The sequence below is a fragment of the Hipposideros armiger genome, unplaced genomic scaffold, assembly GCF_001890085.2.
Source record: "Hipposideros armiger isolate ML-2016 unplaced genomic scaffold, ASM189008v1 scaffold_82, whole genome shotgun sequence".
Classification (NCBI taxonomy): domain Eukaryota; kingdom Metazoa; phylum Chordata; class Mammalia; order Chiroptera; family Hipposideridae; genus Hipposideros; species Hipposideros armiger.
In genome coordinates this window covers 602,731-629,930 of record NW_017731432.1, presented here as the reverse complement: position 1 = coordinate 629,930, position 27,200 = coordinate 602,731, and the positions used below count along the sequence as shown (strand labels likewise).

General features: G+C 47.9%; 1 protein-coding gene and 1 pseudogene across 1 annotated transcript in view; both read left to right on the top strand.

Annotated features, from left to right (window-relative positions):
• Positions 1-14,011, top strand: part of RIMS3 (regulating synaptic membrane exocytosis 3) — a 38,827-nt gene extending 24,816 nt beyond the window's left edge. Inside the window, exons 4-8 of the mRNA XM_019643859.1 lie at positions 1,455-1,596; positions 3,945-4,057; positions 6,067-6,168; positions 6,537-6,676; positions 8,180-14,011. Coding sequence (XP_019499404.1) covers positions 1,455-1,596; positions 3,945-4,057; positions 6,067-6,168; positions 6,537-6,676; positions 8,180-8,392 — 710 coding nt within the window. The 3' untranslated portion in view covers positions 8,393-14,011. The remainder of the gene's footprint in view (positions 1-1,454; positions 1,597-3,944; positions 4,058-6,066; positions 6,169-6,536; positions 6,677-8,179) is intronic.
• A 10,385-nt stretch (positions 14,012-24,396) lies between these two features.
• On the top strand, positions 24,397-26,839 carry LOC109383348 (general transcription factor IIF subunit 2 pseudogene; annotated as a pseudogene).
• The last annotated feature ends 361 nt before the right edge of the window (positions 26,840-27,200 follow it).

Sequence of the window (27,200 nt, the reverse complement as noted above, 5' to 3'; positions counted from 1 at the left end):
AAGAGAGATAGACCGACATATTGATGGTCTCGTTGATTCCTGGATAACTAGCTATCGCAATATCCTGAAGCTGGGGTGGTTTCAAAGAAAACATTCCACCTCACCATTCACCACTCCCAGCCCGCCAGCCTGTCCACGTCCACTGGTGATGCTAGCCCTCTTAGCCTTTCCTCTCCCAGTGGGACTTCCTGAAGGATAAATAGGACAAAGCAGGAGGAATAAAGCCCTCCTTTTCCTGGGCTAAGATCTTAAACATCCCTTCCCTGATCCACCATTGGATGTGGGTGGGAGAGGGGCTTGCCAGGGTAACCAGCTCCCCTCTCCCCACTGCTTTGGGTGTGGGGACTGCGCTGCCTGCCCCACCTTCAGCCTCGCCCCACCCCAGTAGTCTTAATTTGCCTGGGTCTCTAACCAGCGACAGCAAATGGCTCCTTTGGTACAGTCCCTAGCTGAGCGCTACTTCTCTCCCCATTAAGCTCCTCAGGCAGCCAAGCTTCAGCAGGGGAAGTCCCTGTAAACTCTCACCCCTCTTCTGCTCCCCCAGTACCGCCCCAGGAGGAGAGTGTGTCTAGAGGGACCACACTACAATGCTGAGGAAGTTGCCGTGGAAACCCAGGCAGGATGGTGCAGCTGCTAGGAGAGGCAAAGTGCCCCATGTTTCCTGCAAGGCTGAGGAGAGGGGCTGGGGTGGGGGTAGAAGGGCCCTCTGAACAGGAAGCACAGTGACACAGGGATGAGCTCTCTCTGCACAGCTTCTAGGGTTCTTACGGAGACCTTTCTCTCAAAACCAAAGTCGATGCAGGTCAACCTAGCTGTCTCTCTCTCAGTCTCGCTTTCCTAATGACCTCTCCATGTCCAGATCCACCTTGAGAATGCGTGTCAGTTTGAGAGTGGCTAGGCTTCACACGGGGTTTTTATAGGGCCTGTGAAAGCATGAGAGGTGGTTTGTGAGGCCTGAGTGGGATAGGGTACACGAAGGAAAGCAAATCTGGAACGTGAGGCCTGAGTGGGATAGGGTACACGAAGGAAAGCAAATCTGGAACCCCACAGATGGCCAACTTTCCAGAAAAGAGAGGCAGGAACACAGCCCTTTGGGGCAAGGGCTGAAGTGGAGTGAGAAGGTGGCAGTCGGGAGCCTGGCAAGGACGAGGGTGGGGGCCCAGGACTTCATGCAGAGAGGAGTCTCTACCTGGTGACTCCACTCCCCTCCCCCAGCCCCAATATCCAGACTCTGCCTCCAGCCATCTTTCTAGTCTGCTCTGCCTGTGTCACTGCCCTGAACAGAGCCAGGGTCAGGCTGCAGACCGGCTCTGGAGGTCATCTCAGCAATGCCCCTGCCTCCAGTCACAGCCCTGCCCATCATGCCCCTCCCAAGAGGGTGACTTTGGGCAGCATTCTCAAGTCTCATTGGTGATCTGACCTTGTTCCCTTTCTGTGCTTCGCGGGGGTCACAGAAGGGTCCACCAAGAAGCTGCGCAGCAACATCCGCCGGAGCACCGAGACGGGCATCGCGGTGGAAATGCGAAGTCGCGTCACGCGCCAGGGCAGCCGGGAGTCCACCGACGGGAGCACCAACAGCAACAGCTCTGACGGGACGTGCGTGCCGCCCACCCCACTGTGGTCCCCACCCTCCTCCTGTGTCCTCTAGTCACTGAGCCAAGGGCAGGGCAGGAAAGCCTCCCGTTGGGTTGTCAGCCCATATGTCTGGGTTTTTCTGTGTCGCTGCCTCCCTCCATCCTCTTCTGGACATCCGGTCCCTGGGCCCCAGTCTTGCTATCGCTCCAGACTGCTGTTTCTGATCCACATACCCCCATGGCGCAGGAACAGTTCATCCCTCCTTTGTGTTTCATGCCTCCTGCCTCCCAGCACCTACATACTGCCCGCTCCAGAGGGGAGGGTTCAAAAGGGAAACACGGCTCTGAAATACTTTCAATCTAAAACCATTGTTACGGCTCAGATAAATGGAGTTCTCACAGGTAGCCTTGCTTGGAGCTTAGGGGAAGAGATTGGACTAGATCAGTTTTTCAAACTGTGGGTGGTGACTCATAGGCAGGACATAAAATCAATTTAGTGGGGGAAAACCAGCATTAAAAAGAAATAGAAATTCAAATGTATCTTACAAAGTAAGGATGAATTACCTTGTGAACTTTTGTTTCCGTTTTTTTTTAAATGTATGGATGCATATAGGTCTATGACATTAAATGTATTTCTTATATTTGCATCTGGGCTGCAGTCAAAAATTGGAAAGTCGCTGTGTTAGCTATTCCCTCGGATCTCCTCTAAATTATGGAACTATGGTTATATGACTAAGATTTTATGATTTGGCTTCATTAAGATGCAATGAATTCAGGATTCCCCAGCTCCATTATTTAAGATTCTATGATCATGTATCTTGTTACTCTGCCTAGGTCCATGAATGTGAGTAGCTACTGGTATTTATTGTGTCTTACCATATGCAGGGCGTCACTGGACACTTCAGATTAGTGTTTCTTACTCTGGGATCTACCCAGCCACTATCAGACCAACTATAATTTAACACAACGATCCTGAGGGATGTTGGTATTACCTGAGAAACTGAGGCACGGGAGCAGGGTGAGATACCTGACCCAAGGCCGCAGCCATTAAGTGATGGTGGAGTCAGGATTTGAATTAATACCACCTGACTTTATAACCTTTGTTCACAATCTCTACATTCTCTATACCAAGCTCCTGAAATTCTGTGACCTCCAGAGTCTACGTTTCTTTATTTAACCTTCTCAGATCCCACTGTCCTAAGAATGCGATATTAGGCTATCAGTGACTGTGGCAACTAAGAGTGGGTGATCTTTAAAGCCCATTTCTGGGGAGTGGGGGAAAGACACGCAGGCCCTCTCTGACAGCATATGCTGCCTGTCACCTCGCTGCCTGTCACTGGCAAAGGGGGACTCAAGGCCAAACTGTCCAACAGGGGATTCGTTCTGGGACAACCTTTGGTCTTTAGCAGGAGCCTGAGCTGTTCCAGGAGCAATTTTAGGACTTTCTTTGGTCCAATGTAGCTCATGAGTAGACCTGGGCCAGCCCTCCCTCATCTATCCGTTCTCTGCTGGCCATACCCAGAACACCTAGGCTTGAGGACATGAACAAGGAGCACTTTTGCCTTGATGATAACAATGACAAAAATAACTACCATTTATTGTTTTCTGTTTATCTGGAACTTTTCATGCACCATCTGCCCTAATTCTCACCAAAACCTTACATGAATTGGGCATCATCTCTGTTTTGCAGGCACATCTCGTACCTCTTGAAGCCTCTGCTTTCTCGTCTGTAAAATTGGATAATAGCTCCTGCTATACAGAGTGGTTGTAAGGATTAAATTATATGGTGCATGTCGAGCATTGCACTGTTGGCATCTGGCCAACTTTCAATCACTGTCAGTTTTTCTTGTTACTATTTCCAGGCCCCCCACAACCATGGACCACCTACCATCGCTCATCATTAATCTCAACCCATTTATAATTGTGTTATTTTGGTCTCAGTTGCTGTTTTGGGCACCACCTCAAGTTAGTGAGTTGATTTCAAATGTAGGGTCAACGGAACCTCAGTTTTGGAACTTGCTCCAGGCATTGAAATTTCTGGCCTATGTCTCTGGTTCTTGGTGTTCACATCCCCTGGCAAGGACACAGGGGTCCAGCAAGTCCTGTCTTTTAAGGGTCACCTTAGGAATCCTGGCTCTTGAAGATTAAATACTATCATTATGATAGGTTGATTAGTCTCTTTCTTCAAGCGACATCAAAGTAGTTTAATGTGCAGAGATGAAGAGTTCTGTCTGTCCCCAGCTAAAGTAGTACACTCACTATGTAGAGGGGAAACTGAGGCACAGAGGGGCGTGCCCGCTGTCCCAGAGGTGGGGCCGCTGCATCCCCACCAGCCAGATTTCCTCATATGCCCTCTGCCTTCTTCCCCAGGTTCATCTTCCCCACTACCCGGCTCGGGCCCGAAAGCCAGTTCAGCGATTTCCTGGATGGGCTGGGACCAGCCCAGATTGTGGGGCGACAGACACTGGCAACCCCACCAATGGGTGAGTCTTCTTGAGGACAGGGTGAGTAGGGTGATGGCAGCCAAGCAGCAGAAAAGGTGAGCTCAGTGGGGGCCCTGTGTGACCCAAGCATCAGATGAGAGCCCTCACTCAGTTTCTGTGCCAGTGAGAAGGAGTGAGCATAGCACTCATCAGTCCCTCCCTCCTCAGAGAGGGAGGCAATCCTGCAGCGACTTTTCCAGCACATTCCCTCCCTCATTCACCCCCACACACACACACTCACACACTCCCCCCCCCCACCACCTACTGTGCGCCCAACAGTGCTAAGTGCTGGAAGTAAAATGGTGAATGAAAATCATCATGGCCTTAACTTTTATGGAGTCTGTTCTATCACCAACTCTCTGTGTGGCCTTGGGCAAGTCCCTTCTTTGAGCCTATTTCCTCATGAGTAAAATGGAAATAATAATACCTGCCTTAGTTCTGCAATCCAACAACAACGTATTGAGTTTTTCCGATGCTTTGCATGAAGTATTGCACTTACCCCTTAGGAATTGTGTCTTACCTACTTGTAATAATGCCTTTTAGTAATTTCTCGGCCCTCTTCCCTGCAGCTAGGAAGTACTTCCTGAAATCTATACTTGGTCCTCTCGTAGTTGCAGTTCTGGCTCCCTCCTCTCTCTCCCTTCCATATTGGCTGTGTTGGCTGCAAGCAGCAACTCCCAGACCCAGCCTCCCTAGAGATGCCTCCTCGCCTCCAGCCCCCTCCCCATCAGTCTGACTGGAGCAGGAAGTCAGTGTCTGACCCAGACATCTGCAGACCTCACAACAAATGAGGAAGCTGAGTGCAGACAGTGCCCTGCTGTGAGCCATGCAGTGGAGCTGGGATTTCATTCCAGGCCAGGACTCTTCCCACTGTACTGCCCTGCCTTCCTCAAATGTGTTCACACAGGAGCCTCTGTCCGCTGGAAGAGGGTTCCACCGGGATCTTCAGAGGGTGAGCGTCAGCTCTTCTCTGCCTCTTGGGTTGGATTCGGCTAATTCCCAGCCCTTGCTTTCAGACTCGGAAGGGCCTGGGGAGTCTGCTTTTCCCAGCCCTAGGCCCAGCCAAAGGCTAGGAGGCAGTGAGAGTAGCCGGCCGCGTCCTGAAGGCAAATGCGCCATCACAGCCTGGAACTGCGCATGTGGTGCCCTCTGGTGTCCCAAACTGGGAAGGGCAGGTTTGCGTTTGCCCATGTTAGGAAGGTCAGTGAGACCAGGAGGAGATTAATTCCTGAGACATCTCCCTCCCCCTTCCCCATGGGAAGATTAGGGATAGCTGGAGGGAGGAGATGAATTCCAAACTGTCTCCTGAAAATAATAAATCCCCATATTTGCAAGTATGGAAAGACAAAGAAGTCAGATAACTGATAAGACCACACACAGCACTTGCCCCAGCTGGATGACCCATTTTGTGGGAGCACAGTAGCAGTTCTCAGTTAGTTCTCAGTTCTCCGCTCCCCGGAAGTCTGCCGGCCTTCCCTCTATTCTTCAGCACGGGTGCAAGCAGGCCCTCATTCCCAGGGAGTGCCTCGCGGTCTTGGGCAGGCTCGTTTCGCAGCATCTCTTCACACTGATATTCTTTAAATATTTGTTAGACGTTTTTGTAGGGGAATGGCTGAGGGTTGCTGTGCAGAAGGTGAATAAGCCACTGAGCCCACAGCCTCCCTCTGTCTTCCTGGCACAGGAAGCTCTGTCCTTCAACTCGCCTACTCTGCTCAGTAAAACAGAAGCCCCTCAGTTAACCAGACTTAAATGGGAGCTTGGCAGCCATCTGTGTTCCCCAGGCATGTCCCTGGAGGGTCATGCCCCTACCCCACCTCAAGAGACTTAGCAAAGCATTTCCCAGCATCTTTAAAGGGGCCTCCCCAGGGCAGTTCTTACACATGCAGTCGTCTCCATCTTGTGCCCTTTCCAATGCTGTGGCATCCTCTGCGGTCTGGCATTCTGCACAGCAGTTGGCTGGCCTGCCCCTGGTCTGATTCTGCCTGAGCTATTCTTCTTCTCCCTTGCAGGGGATGTACACATCGCCATCATGGACCGGAGTGGCCAGCTGGAGGTGGAAGTGATTGAGGCTCGGGGTCTGACCCCCAAACCTGGCTCCAAATCCCTCCCAGGTGAGGCTGAGCAGCTGAGAGAGGGATTTTGGAAATGGGGTCCTGCCAGGGAGGAGTATGCAGATGAACTTGGGGTCTAGCAAGTCCTCAGCTCCCCAGTGGCCTAAATCAGTATTCTCGATACTGGAGTCACGGCTTGCCCAGAAAGCCAGTGAACAGGGGTGGGGGCAGGGGAGGATGGAGGAGTCAGTGTTTCAGTCATCTCTTCCACCTGCTGTCCACTGGTCAGCTCATCCTGCTCACCTTGCTCACCTCCAGGGTCACGTGGAGGCTGGGGATGGGGCAGGTCATAGCAGCCTCTGCTGTACCTCTACCTATCACTTAGTCTCTTCTGAACCCCTCCCATCATGCTTTCCCCTATCCCTCAGCCACCTATATCAAGGCTTACCTGCTTGAGAACGGGACCTGCTTGGCCAAGAAGAAGACAAAGGTGGCCAAGAAGACCTGTGACCCCCTGTACCAGCAGGCTCTGCTCTTTGATGAGGGACCGCAAGGCAAGGTGCTGCAGGTGAGTGTAACAGGGTAACTCGTGAAGACGGCAATTCATAACCTGACATTTGTTTCCCTTATGATTTGTCCTGTTCCAGGCACTAACAGGTGCATTAATACACATTGCCTATTTATTTTCACAACCTGTGAGGCGTTCTGGCCCCCAGTTGATTCATAAGGAGTCTAAGCTTCCGTGGGGGGCGGGGGACGGGTAACTCAATTGCCCCCCAGGTTGCACCACTGGTAGGAAGAAGCAGGATTTGTTTGACCTCCGCTTTCTCCTTCCACTTGGTGCTGGTGTTTATTGTGCAGTGGCTCCACCCCAGGCTCTGGGATAGGTGCTTTCCAGTCGTGACCTAGCTCCATCCTTGAGACAGTCATGTGAAGCAGGTCTGATTCTCCCCATTCCATTTGACAAATGAGGAGGCAGTCTCAGAAAGATGAAGCGACTTGCTTGAGGTTTCAGCTAGCGATTTGCAGAGCCCAGTCGAGCGCAGGTCAGGGTGACTCTCACCCCAATTACTTGAGAGTGACAACACCCTTCACCACAGTTCTGGGAGGGTGGCATCATCATGCCCATTTTGTAGATAAAGTGCCTGAGGCACACAAGAAGTTACATGGGGCTAGAGCACAGTGGCGGTCAGTCTCTGGGTTCAGTCCTGGGTTCAAGTTCCAGCCCGATCACTTACTGGCTGTAATATGTCGTGAAGGTTAAAGGAGAGATGCATGTAGAGGGCGTCATAGTGTGTCGCACACAGACAGCGATTCGCTAAGTCTTAACGGTGGTGGTGGTGGCTGTTGGCCTTGCCTGAGGCCACGTAGGTGGCAGAGAAGAGGCTTGAGCTGCGGGCTGTCCGGGCTGTGTGAGCTCTGGGCTGAGGAGGTCCATAGCAGGGGCCCCTGGCTTTGCAAACAGTAAGAACTGAGGAACCCTACGGTTCTATGGGGGAAATATGTATGTATGTATATATATTGGAATTCCATTTGAGAAAACGATTCACCGATAAAACACGAGTCTAAGAATCACTGAGCTAGTCTAGTCCCCTCGCCCACTTTTACGGGTGGGAACACTGAGGTCCAATGAGGACGAGAGGCTTGCAGAAGAGCGGGAGCTGTGACCCGGGTCCTGGACTCTAGTGTGCTCCTTCCTGGGGATGGCTGTCAGCTGGGATCCTGGGAGGCTCTGGAAGTCAGACCCAGGTTCCAGTCCAGCTCTGCCACCAATTACTGTGTATCTTTGGGTTAGTTAATTAGCCTCTCTGAGTGGCAGTTTTTTCTTTCTGGAAATAATACATAGCACCTCTGCCTAGATGGTTGTAACCGTTGAGATGATGTATTTAAAGTCCGTAGGATGGAGCCTGGCGCTTCTTAAAGGCTCAGTGAGTTGTCCCTCGAAATCAGTCTGAGTCCCTGCTCTCTGTCCCATCTGTGCCCTGGTGAAACCTGTAGGCCCCTGGACCCACCGCCCAGCCCCGGAGCTGGGGAGGTCGCTCAGCTCCTCTCCCTTCCTCCCCACCGGCAGGTAATCGTCTGGGGAGACTACGGCCGCATGGATCACAAGTGCTTCATGGGCATGGCCCAGATCATGCTGGACGAGCTGGACCTGAGTGCCGCCATCACCGGCTGGTATAAACTCTTCCCCACCTCCTCCGTGGCAGACTCTACACTCGGATCCCTCACGAGGCGCCTGTCCCAGTCCTCCCTGGAGAGTGCCACCAGCCCCTCATGCCCCTAAGGACCTCAGGAAGAGGCCGGGACGCGGTGTGGGAAGGGGTGCCTGCTGGTCCCCCACCTCCTCCCCTGTACATAGTCAGGTCTTTCTGGCCCCCTTGCCCTGCTGCATGCTGTTGGCTACTGGGCCCATCCCAGCTGGCAGTGGAGACTGTAGTGCGTGTGCGTGTGTGTTTGTGTGTGTATGTGTGTCTGTGTGTGACCATGTTCTATCTGTTCATTTGTCTGGTTATAGTCTGTCTTGGTGACTACATGAACTGAAATCCATGTCTTTCTGTGTCTTGTTGAAAAGAAACCCAAAGGACTGTTGTGTGGATACGACTCCCCCTCGGTCCAGGGATGGAAGAGGGGGATGTGGCCATTGGTCCATCCTGCCTGTTCCCGTGCCTGGGGCAGAACCCACGTGTCTCCACCTGTGCTCCTCTTGATGGTCCCTGCTTAGTTTTCTGTCCTGTTCTTTGTTCTACCTTTGCCTCTCCCAGCACTGCTGCTTTTTTTTGAGGAATGTAGCGTCCACTACAGCTGGCCACACTGAGGCCCCTCTGGGAACCCTGACACCCCTCCCCCCACCCAAATGCTCTGGCAGCTTTTCCCACTGAATGCATCTGCGACATGTAGCGTGCTCCTCTAGTACCCTGGCCAGGGCTCTGGGGAGCAGAGATGCCTGGGGAGCTGAGGGCTTGAGATGGCTTCCTCCCTTGGCCTGGAGCCACCTCCTTCCTACAAGCAAAACATGAGGAGGTCTTAGTTTCCAGGGTTGTTGGCCAGATCCCTTAGAGGGAATTGCCAGTACCTCCCTTAGCATTGCTCTTCACCTTCTGTCTTCCTCCAAGCCCCCTCCCCTCCAACATGCCAAAGGAGTTCTCCCAGTGGCCCCCAGGTGATGTGGACGGGAGGGTCTTGACATCCAGGAAGCTGGTCTCAGAGAGGATGTAACCTGCCAAAGCAGACAGTCCCTGAAGGCACCTGAGTCCTCCCTAAGCCCTAAGCATGGCCCTGCCCCCTGCTGGGCTCATCCTGGTGAGGCCTGGCTTGTGAGGAGGTGCGGAGGGTAGGGCTGTTTGTTGGAATAAGGAGAGTGGGGCTAACTTGCTCTGAGCCACTGTTGAGAAACCTGTCTGAGCTTTGGGGATTAGCTGCATGATGTTGATCATTTGGGGCTCTATTTCTTTCTTGTTTCCAGACCAGGGTCCCTGTCTGGGAGCTCAGACTCATGGGCTCCAGCCTCCTAGCTCCACGGACATCCTGACTCTGGACTCTAGACTGTCACAGTCACCAGCTCTGTACAAGCAATACTCACCCCTCTCAGCCTCTCTGCCTCCTTGCGCTCCACCACTGCCCTCTGGAGAGCAGTCTGACCTGCTTTAGGCACCAAAACTGCCTCTTCTTTTTTTCTACCCCTGTATGGTTGGAGCTTCCCAAATCCACTCAGACCCTGACTTGATCTTACAGCTGGGCCTTGTGGGTGGAGACCAGTGCCTGGACTGGACCTCGTGAGATGTCTACTAGGAATCCTGAAGTCTGGCTCAGGAAGGCTCAGATTTGTCCCTCTCCCTCCTCAGGTCTAGGATGAAAGGTGAGAGGTTGCCCAGGAGATAGACATAGCAGGCCGTGGGTCCATGTCTGGTGCGGAGGACAGAGGTGGCCGGAGGGGTCAAGGTATGGGCAGGCTCTGCCTCCTCCCCAGACATCATCCCCAGTGCTGCAGTGACTCTGATCATGTATGCCATGGCGGTCACAGACATAGAGTGTGTAATCCGGGCAGTAAGGAAACAAACACGGTGAGCTCCTGGGCTCCTGTCTCCTGCTGGAACCTCTGTTCGTGTATCACAGATGAGAACCGTAGGGCGCATGGAGGAGGGGGAGGAGGTGGCTGGGTCTTGTTTTCTTTCTGCAGAAACTCTCTCCCGTTGTCGGGACTGGGTAGTGCATGCATTTCTCATGTTTCTGAAATGAAGTAAAGGGCTGTGTACCCTTTGATCCCAGGGTGGGAAGAGGGCGGAAACTTGCTCACAGAAGGGGTGTTTTTATGTCCTGTTTGTGATGTGTTCCCCTCTAGAGAGGTCACCCTCAGGATGGTGTGAAAATACACCTTGGGGTGATGGGATTATTCATGATAGTATAGACATCTGCTGATGTAGCACCAAGTGATGATCCCCAGACTATGCAGTCACCCCCAGGGAATGGGGGATATCACTGAGAGATATCACCCTCATTCGTCCAGGGGCCCCGAAAGACCATGAGAGAAGGCGGGAGCTGCCAGCGGAGAGGCTACCGCTGGGTAGTTGGAGGGGCTGGTGTCCCTTGCCTCTGTGGGACAGTTGGTTAGCACAGAGGACGTTCCAGCCAGAGGCGGGGCCTGGCGTGCTGGTAATTGGGGCTAAGATGCCTGCAATCCCCAACTGCCAAAACTGCCCAGGAGTGGGGCCACTCCACGAACCCACCTCCCTAATGGGAAGTAATTCCCACCCCCAAGTAGACCTTGGGAATTATTCTTTTTAACCCTTTGTACCAAATAAGTGATTAATCCCCCACCTGGATTTTCCCCCATGGGGGTGAAGTCGTGTGGGGCTGCTGGATTTATGGGTCTGTTTCTCGGCATCCCGAACGTAGGGGCTTGTCTGAGAAGTCACTCTGGAGCTAGTCTGTCCCAGGAGAGGAGGGAGTTCAAGTGTGACTCCTGGCCTTTCCTGGGGTGGGGCGCGTCTGTCCTTTGAAGAGAGGATGGTGGGGATGGAAGCAACATAATCCTCCCTGAGTTCTCCCCAACCTGGGACCAACTCACTGGAGCCAACTCTGGCTCTAAGTGGCCCCTTACCCCAGGTGAAACCAGGAGCTGGTTGCAGGCTGGGGCTCTCTGACATTCCATCTTCCTCTGCTCAGGAAGGATTTGTGAAAGATATGGCAGAGACAGAAATGGCCCTGCAGCGATGCCGGGCTGTGGGCAGGGACCGTGATGAATGATTCAGAGCATCTGTCTTCACACGTCTGCTCTGTTCAATCTGTCCCACTTCCTTCGTAGACTCCTTCCCTACAGGGAAGTCTGTGATGGGCCTTTGGTATGAATCCGGCTCCACTAAATGGGCCAAGTCTTGGTTTGACAAGGGGGATGTGATCCTTCAGGGATCACAACCTCCTCCAAAACTGCTCCACCACTCAGCTCTTCTAGGAGAGAGCACTTAGGAGGCTCTTGGTAGGCAGAAAGTTTCAGGCATGGCCAGGCTTGGCCGAGGCAGGACCTAAAAGCTCCAGAGAGAGGGCGCCCATGCAACTCCTGGGATCACAGCCGGTTAGACACTGAGATCAAGCCAGTTCTCCCAGGGGCATGACACCCACCAGGGCAGGCATGCCTGAGCTCTTCTTTACTGCCAGCCTCGAGGAGAGCAGAATTCCCTCCCCTCACCTCCGCCCCTGCCTTTAAAGACAATAGAGCCCTCTGAGGGTACTTCTTTGGAAATAAAATGTAGCACAATCTTAGACTGCATTACCAGGAGCCTTGACATGCCACCAGGGCTCCTGCTCCGCGCCCTGCTGCCCAGGAGACCTGTGTTCCTCCCCTGGGGCTCCAGAGCTCCTAATACCTCCGATCCCCATCTTCCTCGGCCCAGAAAGCAGCAGGGCTTCAGTAAGGCTGCTCTTCTGTTTCTCTGATTGCTTCCTGCACTGTGCAAACTCTGCAAGACATTTCTGCCTTTGCTTGATGTTGTAATGAGTTGTCCTCCACCGGGGTGGAGGGAGATGGCCCGTCATTCAGGGCCACGGGGTTGGCCAGCAGTATTTCTTCAGTGGCTGCAAGGAAATGAAGAAGAGGAGGCCCACTGCCCTGTCGACCCCTACCTTTCTCTTCCTCTCCTCAGCGTTTTCTTCTCCAATACCCTGACACGTAAAGAGGGTCTTTAAAATGCTGCCTTCTGTATCGGATTATCTTTCACTGGATGATCAAGGAGGACATGGGAATGTGGACACGTTGTCCCCTGCCTCCTCCATCAAGTCTGCTTTCACTCAGGTCAGAAGAGATTGGGGCAAAACAAAAACAATCATGACTGAAGGGCAGGGGAGACCCACCTGATCAGGTGAGGCCTGATGGGGGCTAGAGTGGCCTGGTTTGGCTGGGAAAGGGTTATTTTGAAAGAGTGCCTGAGCATCTCAGAGCAATGTCAGTGATGCCAAAGAGAGCAACTTGGCCTCCTTGGGCACCAACTCCGTTGGCCTGCCTGATGGTAGGACCTTGTTCTCTGACAAAGGGCTTAATCTTTCCATGTAGCAAAGCAACTCTTCCCCTCCCCCTCAACCCTGAGCTTGGGCTTTTGTGGGCCCAACATGACTGTGCCTGTGAGGGAACCACACCAGAGAGAGAAACTTGTATTCTCTCAAGGGCCTAGACTGGCTGGGAGCACGTGCTCATTGAAAAGCATGAGTGCTTTGGCAAAAACCTTCCAGTGCTCTGGTTGGAAACTTGGCCAGTAAGGACAGGGGCCTTGGGCCCCCCAAGGAGTTCATGCCAATGCCGGGAAAGGTCCCTGGGTCTGGGTTCCGGAGAGCGTGGCTAACAGAAATGAGCCCTGGGAATTCCAGAAGCAACAGCATCCACCCCATTGGCCAATGGCCTACAGAGCATCGAAGGCCGGTCCATCAAGTTTGCCAGGAACTGCGACCACATGCAAGACTCCTCTCTTTTCTGGGCCTCCGCTTCCTCATCTGCAAAATCAGTTGCTCCACGGTTCCCTCCAGGTTTTAAAAGTCTGATCTGGCGCTGATGAGGGTTGTAAACCTGGTGCATGTGACACCTGGTTCCACGGGCTGGTTTCTTCCAGCCCCGGGTGCCCACACTGGGTGCAGGTCCTCATCCGTCCACACCCAGATGCTGCTTCTGACAAGAACTCGGGGAATCCTAACAGACTGCTTCCACCTCTTTGTAGTTTGTTCTCTCTCCTTTACTCTTGTATAATGATAAAAAATAATGAAGGGGTCTCTACAATGGACAATTTTCAAGGTGCTGATGTGATGTCACAACCTCAGCTGCATCCTGTGTAGGTCAGTGTCCCCACCAGCGGAAGAGCCTGGGTTGGTCCTCATTTCTCCTTCTAGAATGATGTCGGTGGGAGAGTTGAACACCTGAGAAGTGTAAAGGAAATGCTCTCTGATGGGAAGAGAGAGGGAATTTATTTCCCTTCCAAGTATTTTCCTTCTTAAACCACTCCTCCCACCAGAATGTCTTTCACCAGATGACATCTCAGCAGGCAGAGTGGCTGCTTCTTTAGGAAAAAGTTGGCCTGATGGTTCTTGCTACTCCTTTAGAATGTAAATTCACAGGAGGCAGGAACCCCTTTTTTTAGAATTTCCAAATGCATCCTGCAAAGAAAGAGATAGCTGATAGGGACTGACAAGCACACTGTTTAGATAAGAAGCAATTAGCCTTTTATATCTGTGTTCTATACATTTTCTATGTGCGGTATCTTTCCAAACTGTGGCTCCCGCGTGGCAGGTGGACGGCTGGGAAGGACTTGCCGGCTGTTCCGTACAATGTTCTTGCCAATTCCCTCGAGGAGGAAATTCTTCACATGGCTTTTGCATGTACAGTATTTGGGCAGCAAAACATGATTAAAGTCAGTTTGAAAATGGTTTCATGTGTTGCTTTCTGAAGGTGATTCTTAATTCTAGGAGAGAGAGAAAATAGGGTTCCATGTGACTAAAACGACAAGGAGGAGGATGCCTTGGCTAAAAGGCAAGACAGAGCGGTATGTCTCAGAAAAAGGCCTGAGAAAAATATGACCTGGGCCCCTGACTCCTGTTCGGGAACTGTCACCACAATGATGGGCCATGGAATCTGACTGGTCCAGGCAACGTCCAGGCTCTGCCTCCCAGGGTCCCTGCTTATAGACCCTCAAACTCCACAAGGGATGCCCAGAGCCACATAGATGGGAAGGTAAGAGGGAGCTAAAGCCACTGCTTATGACCCACTGTTCATTTCTGTCTGAGCTCTTGGGTCTAGCAGCTCTGCTCCGGCGTATGGCTGGGGCAGCCTTGCTTATTAGAGCCACACCTGATACAAGTAGGAAACATAGCAGTTGACCTTCAGTGCTGTGACCTACATTAATCTCTGACTCCTCGAGCACCCTTCCTTCAGGGAGGGACAGAAAGCGATGTTAACTTTTAGTCACTTCTGGGCAGTGCCATTGTCCTCCTAGGGCTGGATCTAGGGATATAGATGATGGATAAAGGAAGTGTAGCAGTCAGAGCACTTGATTGCTGGGGAAAGTCTGGCATTTTCCATCCCACGAAACCATCGGGTGACCTCCAGTGCTTTGACTCTGGACCCTGGCTTTGCAGTTCCCGTGGGCACCGTCTCTTGAGGGAAGGCTCACGAGATCAGTATATGAACTCTGGTGTCCCCCAGGGTTCTGTCTTTTACTTCTTTTCCACTTTTGCTCTCTCCCTGAGATAGCCCATACATTCTCATGAGTTTAAGAATTTCTGTGCTTCTAGCCAGCAAGATTCTTCCCCAAAAAAGAAAAAAGTGAAAACAATAAAAACTGAGATCCAGAGAAAGAAATTCTAAAGGATGTTCTGTTCTGTACGGACAGAAGGAATATAGTCTGTACCCCATAGGATTATTGGGGGATTAAAATAAGAATATATTTAAAGTGCTCAGAACAGTACCTGGCACATAATAAATGCTTTTTGCTATTATTAAAGAAAATGATCCTAGATGGAAGGACGGAGATGCAAGAAGGAAAAGTGAGCAAAGAAATAGGTTTATAAAATTAGTAAATATTAACATATTGTAAAACTATAATGTTTAATTTGTAAAATTAAACATATAAGCATGAATTAAATATTGGACAGCAATAGCATAGAAGTTGGTCCTAGGAATGATCTTGAGGAAACTGAAGACATTGAAAAAGCTCAATCTTCCTTAAGTATTCATTCTAAAATCTAGAGTAAATACTAAGAAGATAGACTCTAGTAGATGCAAAAATCCTAAATACAAACTGAAATCCAAAAGTATATTAAAAAATAATAAATGATAATCAAGTGGTATTTATCCCAGGAATGCAAGGATGGCTCACTATTATCAGAAAAAATCATCACTGTAATTCACCACCTTAATAGAGAAAAGGAGAAAAATCATAATTATCCTAATGCAGAAAAAGCATTTTATAAGGTTTAATCCTATTCATAATAAAAAATCTTAGCAAATACAATGTAATTATTATTATATCAAATTATTAATTTTTTAAAAGTCATATACCAAAAACCTACAGCAAATATTATGTTAATGGAAACACTTTAGACACATTCTCTTTAAGATTTAAGATCAATACAAGGATGCCCACTATCATTGCTACCATTGAACATAGTTCTAGGACTCCTGTAGAGTGCCATAAAGGGTAAAAGAAGTGGTATAAGCATTGAAAGAGAACAGATAAAACTCATTTATAGATAATTTGATCACTACCTAATTTTTAAAAAACAGAATCAATTATTAGAACTAATAAGAGGATTCAGCAAGATTGCTGGATACAAGGTCATCTTACAAAAATTGCATTTTTCTATAACAACTATAACTAATAAACAACAAGCAGATATCCACAATAGCAATTTAAGTTATTAAGTAGGGATTATTTAAGAACATAGAAGATCTCTATGGAGAGAATTTTCACATTAATAACAGAGTTGATGATCTAAATAAATGAAGAGACATTCCCTGTCCTTGGATGGGTTTAATATAAAGATATTAACTCTCCCCATATTAATCTATAAATTCAATGTATTCTAAATAAAAATTTCAATTGTTATGTTAAGAACTACTTACTCTACTAAACGTACTCTACAACTTATATGCAATAATACAAGTCCACAAATGTTGAATCAACTTCTGTTTAATGAAAAGAAGAGAAAACTCAAAGATTGACACATATATCTGAGAAATTAATATATGACAAAGGGGATACCTTAAAACAATGGTGGGAATGAATTGTTTAAAATATGTACTGGGAAAACTGGTTCACTATCTGGACCAAAAAAAAAATCCCTACCTAAACCAAGATACAAAGATAAGTCCTAGATGGTTTAATAGACCCCAAAATTGTAGGGTAAAATGCAAAATAAAAGAAAATGTAAGAGAAATATTTTTGTGAACTAAGGGCAAGGAAGAACTTTTAGTATTTCAAAAGCACAAATCACACATTAAAAACTTTGTAATGTGATTACTTTAAAGGCAAAAATTTCTATTTAATGAATGACATCATGGACAAACCAATCTGTTAATAAACAGATTACAGAATAGTAATTTACAATATCAAGAAATGGCAAAGGATTAATAGCTAGAATATATAAGGAAATCCTGCAAATCAACAATAAAAAGACAACAACCTCAATGAAAAATGGGCAAAGGAAATAAGCAAAAAACTAATAAGCATATGAAAAACTCAATCATTATAATCAGAGAAATGCAAATTAAAACAATAAGATATCACTTGTTACACCTGTAACAGACTGGCAAAAATTAGAAAACTGGATAATGCTAAATGATGACAGGAAAATGGAGACACAGTCGGTGCAGCCAGACTGACGGAGACTAATCTAACATTGCTTGGTTCAATTATATGCATTGTTGGTGGGAATGTAAATTAATGCAGCCATTATGGAAAACAGTAGGGAGATTCCTCAAAAAATCAAAAAGAATTACCGTATGATCCAGCATTCCACTTCTAGGTATTTATCCGGAAAAAAAAAGCAATACTAATTCAAAAAGATATATGCGCCCCCATGTTCCTTGCAGCATTATTTGTAGTAGCCAATATATGAGAACAAACTAAGTGTTCATCAACGGATGCAGGAATAAAGAGGATGTGGTATATGGTATATATATAATGGAATACTACTCAGCCATAAATAATAATGGAATCTTGCCATTTGTGACAACATAGATGGACCTTGAGGACATTACACTAAGTAAAATAAGTCAGACAGAGAAAGACGAATACCATACGCTCTCAATTATATGTAGAATTTAAAACACAAAACAAACAAAAACCAAGCTCACAGATACAGAGAACAGATTTATGGTTGTTAGAGGTTGGGGGGTTTAGGGAGTAGAGGGTGGGCGGAATGGGTGAAGGGGGTCAAACCTTTCAGGTATAAAATAAATAAGTCATAGGGAAGTAATGTACAGCATGGTGACTGTAGTTAATAATGCTATATTGCATATTTGAAAGTTGCTAAGAGAGTAAATCTTTAAAAAGTCCTCATCACAAGAAACAAATATTTTTTTTAACTGTATGGTGATGGATGGCTTATTGTGGTGATCATTTCAGTGTATACACATTTCAAATCCAATAGTGTACACCTGAAACTAATACAATGTTATATGTCAAGGAGAGCTCAATAAAAAGCACTAACCCTAAAATAAAAACAAAAAGATAAATTGGACTTCCTCAAAATTAAAAGTTCTTCTCTTTGAAAGGCACCATTAAGACTCATAAGATGACAACTTAATAAGACAACCCAAAGTAAAACGGACACAAGCTTTGAACAGTCGTGTCACAAAAAGAGATACACAAATTATCAATAAGCACATGAAAAGATACTCATTGCCCATATTCATCGGGGAAATGCATACCCACCAGAATGCCTAAACTTAAAGGCTGGCAATATCAAGTGTTAGTGGGGATACGGAGCAGCATTTTGGGGGATACGGAGCAGCATTTTTTATGGAAATGTAAAATGGTACAACCACTTTGTGAAACAGTTCGGCAATTATAAATGTCTTACACACTTACCACATGACCCAGCCATTTCACTCCTAGGTGTTCATTAGGAAAAATGAAAACATATGTCCACACAAAGACAAAAATGCTCATGGCAGCTTTGTCCAGGATCGACAAAAAATGGAAACAATACAAATGTCTAATGTTATCTGTCGGTTCAATCACAATTCAGAAACCACACAGAAATTTAAAGAAGGAAATTTTAATGTTAAAAAGTACTAACACTAGCAGGGGAGTAACTGTGAAGGTGTAAAGAGGGCTCTAGAGAATATTCAACGAAGGGACAAACTGGAAGGGGGCCCTCTCCTTCGAGCTGGGGTTCAAACCTTGTTGGAAAACGAGTAAAGTAATGTGAAGTGTGCTGGGAACCCAGGCCAGCCTGTGTCCTGGCTCCAGATGAGCAGGAAACACCCCTCCAGGGAGCTGGTGGGCAGAGGCTGGAAAGGATTCAGAGCGCCAGGAGCCTGACCGCCTGCAGGGTTGGTGCAAGCCTGAAGTGCTGAGTACGCGACGGGAGTGAGATGGGCACCGGGCTAGGCCTGGGGCTGTGAGCTCACAGGCATTGTGTGCCCTGGATGCACAGCGTGGGCAGGACGCTAATGGATGTCCACATGCAGGTGCCTTTGGCAGCAGTGCCGTGGGAAGAAGAGAAGCAAAACAGAAGCGCGCTAGACCGGGAAGAGAAGTTTCTTCACCTGCCGTGTCCCTCCAGCGCCACCTACTGACAAAACTCAAGACTGTTTTCACCGCAAAGGCGAAGTACCGTATTTGCCGGCGTATAAGACGATTTTTTGGCCCTGAAAAATATGCCTCCAAGTGGGGGGTCGTCTTATACGCCGGGTACACTTCAGATAGACTGCCCATAGTACTTGCCCCGTGCCATAGTGGCCTCCCGATGCCCGCCCACTTCATTCCACATACCGTTCAGGCATCAGCAGCGCTGCTGGGTGTATGCTTGGCTGTTATGCGATTTTGCTGTTATGCGATTTTACCACGCTCGCAAAATCGCACACAGCCGACCATATAACAAACTCTGTATTTTGAGTGGAAATGTTAGGGGGTCGTCTTATACGCCCAGTCGTCTTATACGCCAGCAAATACGGTACTTAAAAGGGGAATCCCACCGTCCCAGAGTAAATTTGGAGTTTGAGAGGCAACAAGTTGTTAACTGTCACATATACCAACAGCAGAAATGGAAAAACAATTTGTGTATATTAGTATAATGGGATACCACTCAGCACTCAATAGAATAAACTACTGATACACAATATTCAACAACATAGATGGATTGCAAAAACAGCATGATGAAGGAAAGAAACCAGACACAAAGGGGTAAATACTGTTACATGAAATTCTAGAACACACAAGACTAATCTATAGAGACAAAATGTCAGTCAGCATTGCCCAAGGATTTGGGGTGGGTGGTATTGACTGCAAAGGATCACAAAGGAATACAAGGTGGGGTGATGATGGAAATACTCCATATCTGGATAGTTGTAGTGGTTACATGAGTGTATACATGTATCAAAATGCATCAAAACGTACCTTTAAAATTGATGCATTTTATTTTAGGTAAATTATACTTCAGTAATGTCTATTTTTAAAATATCTATAAATCAGATGCCTATGATTATGTAGGATCTAGACTACCAGGGTCTTCCAAACCCTGGTCCCTTATAAACTCCAGGACAAGGGCCATTTGAGAGGGTCACAGGTTTGATAGGAACACTGGAAACTTGTCTCCCTGCAGGAGGTGGATTCTCTGAACAGGAAAGCCTTGGAGGTCAGAGAGGGTTACTCTGGATTATTCCTGGGATACAGATGCACCTGGAAGAAATTTACTCAGGAAGCTCAAGTCATGGTCTCTCAGAGAGGAGGCGCCTGCATGTTTCTCTAGCTCGGCCATGACTAGTCCTGCATCTTCCATGGTGTGACCACAGGCCCAAGTGGTGTGAGGGGACAATTCCAAAGGGAGATACCCTTCAAGACTGGCCAACCAGGCAGGGAGAAGGGATACAGGAGGAGCAAACTGCTTAAGGAAAAAGAACTTGCTAAAGATCCCAACAGCCTCTGAAATTGTGAGGCATTATGAATTGACATGTAACAGTAACAACTGTATTAGTAATTCTGATAATTATAAGAACCAGTTGTAAAGAAGTTGCAGAAGAAGGCTGGCAGGCAACTCCTTTATAAATAAATTTTAACATTGGTCATTGACCCACTAGCTAATGTTTGGTGGTGCTGGTGGTTGAGAAGAGAGTCTACGAGAGTCTTAATTCGAATGTGTGTGTACTTGTCTCAAAGCTCCTGAGATTGGTAAAGAACATCTACTGAGGTCCAGGAAGATCTGTAAAATATAGGCTGGTTATAAAAGTCTTCACCTTAACAGACTAAAAGATAGCTTGCAGGTTTGATAAAATGATTTCACTTCCTAGGTCTTGGGCATATCAATGGCCCAAAGGGAGCTTGCTTTATGAATAAATACAGTGAGCAATTTCTCACCCCGACAAGAACACTTGTACATGAATGATGGAAGATTCGACAGGCGCCCCCTTTAACACAGCTCCCAGTGCTGGGCACCTATCTCAGAGAACTCTCACATGGTATCAAAAGTGGGCATGTATAAGGATAGTCTTTTCAGAATCGTCCACCATGATGGAGAGTTAGAGGAAATCTAGGTGTCTGCCTGTCACTGGAGAAATGGACAAGTAGTGCATGGAGGAGACACTCTGCAGGATACAGTGAGAAGTTAGAAGCGTAGATGACTTACACACACCTAGATGGATCTTAAAAATAGAGTGCTGGGTGAAAAGGTAGAGAACAGAATCGTTTAGTGCATAATAGATATGAAAATTCAATCTACAGCTCACAAAATAACATCACATATTTTGCAAGAATGCATACACATATATATAAAAATATTTTGAGACGATTTGTATGAGGGGAGTAGAAAGAAGAAATGGGCATAAAAGCCAATACCTAAATAAAACCAGGGAGGGGTCTGGCACAGGCGTATGATAAAGCATGTTATGATGGGAGCAGAAATATTAACTCAGTATCTGCTCCTGAGGTTAAAAAAAAAAATTCCCCATACCATCCTATGGCCAAATGGACCTCAACTGATCGTCATGATACAGAAGCAAACCAAGAGATCCAAACCAAGTTTTTGGCTTGTGTATAAAGGCTGGGAAAACAATGTCTCGGAGGCATTCCAATAACACCGTCATCAGGCCAAAGCTGCCTCTTTCATGCTGATATCTGCACAGGGTCGTGGTGACCGGGGATACTGGAGCAGGCGGTGAGTGTCTGCGCGCATCAGTGTCCATGACTTCAGTGTTGAGATGAGTGGGATAATCAGGATTCAGCGTCCACTTGCAGTTTGCCCTAAGTTTTACTCCCTGCGGCATCTCTTATGTAAAAGTAAGAAGATCTCTGTTTATATTTGACATAGGCGTGGGAATGGAGACATATGCCAAACTCACGCAGCAAGATAACCAAGCCGTGGGGGTGGTGATGACCCCATGGGAAAGAGGCCCTTACCTGAGGGTGGTGCCCCTCCAGGTCATATACCTGCTGGTCATCATCCAGTGTCCCCATGTCCACCAGGTCACCAGGATGCTGGGTTCTGCGTCCTCAGGAGTTCTGGGATGGGCCAGGTGCCCCACTGGTAGGGACATGAGACCCCCACAATGGAGTGTGGGAACCATCAGGCCTGGTGAAGGCTGGTTGGGGCAGATGTCCTAGCAGGAGCAGGGGAGGCCTATTTGGGCCCAAGGCCCCTGCAGGTGGGGGATAAAGCAGAGCGAGGAGGAGGGTCAGGAGTGCGGGTGAAGAGGGGAGCAAGTCGGAAGGGGCGGCGGGTGGAAGGGAGGGGGAGAGGGCAGGCCTTAGGAGGAGCAGGGGGATAGGCGAGGGTGGAGCTGACCCAGGCAGGGAGGTGGGAAGGGGTAAAACTGGGGAGAGGGGGGAGACGGTCTGGGCATGAGGTTGGAAGAGGACCAGGTTGGTCTGAGTAACTGGGGACTGAGGCCGGCACAGGGCAGAGAGACAGGGAAGTTATAGGGACAAGAGGCAGGACAGGGGGAAGGGAAGGAGCTGGAGGCTGCGCTGGGGCTTGGGGAGAAGTACAGTGAGGAGGGGGCGGAGCAGGAACGAGGCAGGGCAGCTTCTTCTGCATGGCTCTCAGCTGAGAAACGAGGTTCTGTGATGGATGGGTTCAGGGTTCTGCGTTCTTTCTTTGCTTGATTCCATTATGACTCAAATTCCATGAAGAGAGTCCAAGGTTCTCTTTTGACTTGGACGATACCTTTGAGATCCTCAAAGACAGCTTTCTCCATCTTAGAAATTGAGGAACAAAAGCTCACAGGTTGTCCAAGGTCACCCAACAGTTAATTAGGGTCACAGTTTGGACAGAGTCCAATCTAGAGCTCATATTAAAAACAATCCCAGTCGGATGGGCAGTGGGTTAAAGTGCAGGACTCTTCAGGGAGAGAAGAGATCCCTCTGACCATTAGGGCTCACACTAGATAGAGACAATGGAAGTGACCACTCTCTATCGTCCTGGAAGGAGCCTGGAAAGGCACCTTTCTATTCCTGTCTAGGCATTGCCAAAAGCTACAAGAAGCCCCTAATCTCCCCACAACTGGAAGGCCCATTGCCTATGCCCAGGAAAGGGGTTGAACATGAAGGAAACACTGATACTGACGTGCTCACCAAGCGAGAATGGAGTTCAAATCCAGGCCTGGGGTATGGGATGTGGGGGAAATGTCCTGGAGCAGAGGAAGGGGCCAAGGAGAGTTTAGAGCCTCCCTCGAGTCATTGCATTAGATGCTCCAACACCTTTCTCACTGGGCAGAGATGTTACCTCCATTTTAAAGAAAAAGAAACTACGCCCAGATAGGGGTAAACACACTTGCCAAGGGCCACACAGCCTTGGAGTAATAATACCAGGACCAGAATTCCTGGCACCTGGTTCTGCGCTCTTTCAACTAAATGACTACATTGGGGAATGGGATGGGAGTATAAGGACACGTGGATGTAATGACAGAAGCCACAACTACCCCTTCAACCTAGAATATTCTCAGGGTCTATAAGAATCTCATCCCCAACATACCACCTTCCCGGCCCTATCTGGGTGCCATGTCTCTTAGCCACCCACCTCCAGCATCTGCCCTGAGGCCCTTCAACACCAGGGCCTGTAGGTAAAGTGGTCTATTTGTCAGAATGGGAAGGTTATGCTGCTATAGCAAACCTTAAAATCTCAGTGGGTTCGTATAATAAAGGCTTACGGTATTTATCATTCACGTCCTGTTTCAATGAGGGTCTGGCCACTCTCCTGGGCATTTGTCCTCCAAGCAGTGATGTAGGGACTTCTTGTACTGGTGCCCTAAGGGACACACAGCTTCCAAGGTCACTGAGAAAGGGTCAGTGAGACCTGAAGGAGATTATCTGGAATCTAAGTTGTATATTATTCTTCTAAATATTCTAAAATATCTTTTTATCTACAGGAATTTGAACTACCAATCAATTTTACTCATTTCTTTGTTTATTATTGCTTTTAGTATCCAGCTTCTTCCTCTTAGATTAACTTTCTTCTACATCTCCTAGAAATTTGCTAAAGGAGGATCTGTGGGTAAAAATGTATATTTTTGCCTCCATACCATAATGAGAGTTTGGTTGGGTTTAGAGTTTTAGGATCAACATTATTTTCTCTCAGAAATTGGAAGCTATTACTTCATTGTATGTTTGCAATCAGTGCTGCAGATAGAAAATCTGAAGTCAACCTGATGTACAGAGAATCCGTTTTCTTTGTGAATGTTTTAATATTTTTTGCCTAGTCCTTGGTTTCTGAAATTTCACAACATTCCTTTTTTGTCCATTCTGCTACTTATCTTATTCGTGTCTCTATTGTTGGACATTGAGGATGTTTCCAATTTTTTTTTATTATGAGTATGCTGAAATAAAAATTGTTTTATATGAATTTTTCCGATGTATTCAGGAAATATTTTTGAAGCACCTATTTGGTGCCAGGCACTGTTCTAGGCATAGGTGATACAGCAGTAAACAAAACAGACAAAATCCCTTACTATTATGGAACTGGCATGCTAGTGGATAATAACAGCTTACATTTACTGAGGTCAGGCACTTTACTATTAATAACTCATTTAATCCTCACAACAACATTATAAAGTAGGTACTATTATTATTTCCATTTTACCAATGAAGAAGCGGAGCCATGGAGAGGTTAGGTGCCCCCACCTTCACCCCCAAAGGCCACACAACCAGTGAGCGGCAGAGCCCGGATTTCAACTCAGGCAATCCAACACCAGCATGAGCTTCAAGCCCTCACTCTGCTATACTGTCTCTCCTGGTTGTCCAGAGGTAACCTCTGTGAGGGACAGGCTCTGGTATGCTAGAGACAAATAGTTTTCCCAAAAGGCAATGACAGTTTAGGATTCTATCAATACTTCATTCATTTAATTTAGCACCTTCGATATGCTGGGGATTCTGTGAGGAACAAGACAGACACGATCCATTGTCACTAAGTGATTACCATCTAATGGGGACACGAATAAGCAAAAGGTCTTAGAAACCGCATGATCTGTGCTGACAGGGGGTGCACAGAGTGCCATAGACGCACATGAAGGGTGCCCATGTCAGATTCTGTGGTTCAGGAAAGAGAAAGAGAATTCTCAGGTGACACTGAAAGAAGAATGGGATTAAACAGGTCACATAGCCAGGGTGGAGCTGGTGCCCAGGCCCTAAAATTTTTAAAAAAAGGAGAGTTAGCTGAGTTAAAGAGTGGGGTTATTATGGCGGCAATGTCCAGGGAAAAGAATGAACACCTAGTAGCAAGACAGCAATGGAGGCTTAACCATGTTGACAAGGTGGAGTTTAAGGAGTTTCTACACAAGGTGACACCTGAGAGCTGAGCCGCAGTCTCTTCAGGAAGGCCTTCATCAGCCACCTTAAAAAGAATGGACTTTATTCTATGAGAGGTGGGGAAGATCTGAAAGCTTTTTTTAAAAAAAATTGGGGAATTGGGGGAGGAGAACAGTGTTGGGGAATTGGGGAAGGGGACCAGCCAAGTTGTTCTTCAGTCTTAGTTGTGGAGGGCGCCAGTCACCATCTGGCTGCCAGTCAGCAGCGTGTGGCCTCTAAGCTCAAGGTGCTGTGTTACAATCTTAGTTGCGGGTGGGCGTAGCCACGATCCCATGCAGGAGTCGAACCAGCAGCCTTGTTGTTAACAGCGCACGCTCTATCCACTGAGCCATCCAGGTGGCAGCTCAGCTCAAGGTGCCGAGTTCAGTCTTAGTTGCGGGCGAGCATAGCCCACCATGGAATAAGCAGTCTTGTTGTTAGGAGCACGTGCTCTCACCAGCTGAGCCATCCTGCCACCTGTTGGCAGCTCAGCAGCAGTTGGGTGTCAAGGGAAAAGCACCTTGGTCTCAGTGACTCGCCCTGTGTTGAGCCGGGATGGCAGGGAGGGCCGTGGCCCCATCCCAGTAGGAGGACTTGTCCCCTGGCCAAGGCCCACTGCACCTCTTATTTTGTGCCAAGATGATGATAAATAAAAATACAAGTGTCTAGTATATTTCATGTTGACTGAAAAAAATAAAGTGGGGGAGAGGGATGGGGAGAAACAGGGTGGCCAGGGAAGGCCTCTCTGAAAGTCAGTGAGGGCCTGAAGCAGGTATGTGTGTCTTAGAACACGTGTCATGTCAACAGATAGGAGAAGACTATCTTTTGACATTTCTGAAGTCAACATGTGTCTTACACTTTCTTGCTAGGTTCCTGGGTCCCAGCAGCTGGCTTTGGTGCCTTCCTTTCCCCTTCATACATACGCGTAAGTCACCCACCCTCTGCATTCTCAGCCCAGGTACACAAGGCCTATGAAGGCCACAGACCCAAAACCCAGACCCAGAGCACGAGCCTCAACTTGAGAGGAATCCAACGGAACCGGCGGATGTGACTAGTGAAGGTGCCTAAATACCTGTCACCACAGGGATCTGAAGCTTCCAAAAGCCATGAAGTAGGGAAGCTGCATGTTGCCAAGAATCCAAGAAAGTCTGAGATGTGATTTCCTCTGAATGAGGAACTTACAAACATTCAGGGTATGCTAGACAACCCGCCCCAGTCCATGCTCCCAGGGAGCATCAGTCTCTCTCTTGCAGGGGGTTGGAGGGCAGAGCCTCACAGTGCTGGCTGAGGACGCAGCAGATAAGCTCTCCCTGGAAGGAACAGTGGGTACAGTGCCTGGAATGCAGGCCCGCTGCAAGAGTAAACTACATGAGGTCGAATGCAAATAGAGCAGTCCTCCAGACCTGCCAGGGACATACAGACAACAGATAAAGGGGTGACAACCAATTACAAACCTGTTGCTGATCATCAGTGCAACACTGAATATGAGACGAAAACGAAAGATGAAAAGAGAATGTGGGCTGACAAAGACATGTAGCCTTGCTATTTGCTGCCTTTGAGAAACACCAGTATTAGGACATCAAGGAGTTGGTTCGTGTCACTAGGCAACCTGTGATGTACCTGATGGAAATCTTGCATGAAATAGGTGTTTGAATGTAAAAGGGCCCCACAAAAACACATAGGAGCTTAAGGCAGAGTACCAGCATTATCAGGCCCAGGCCACAGCCAAGAGTGAGGGATATAGCCTTTTGTCATGAGCATGGGCATGACAATCTCCTGACACTAAAACTGATGTGGGACTGAGCTATTTGTGGTCAGGGATAGCGGAGCTATATAGCCTTTTGTTTTTAAGTATTCACTTTTAGATTGTGAAACGGAAATAAAAAAGAGGTAAAATGAGAAAACATTTTCTGAGGACTGCCCGTCTTTGCCACATCCCCAAAGAGCTCAGCTAATCTAAGTCCAAAGAGAAGAGTGGGACAGCCAGGAACGAACAGAAGTGTCACCAAGTACTCTGGACTGGGATGGGCTGTGGGTGAGGGTGTAGTGGTTGTGTGTGTGGCTGGAGTGGGGGGCAAAGTTATACATTCTAAAATTACTGAAGTAGCAAAGTTGTTT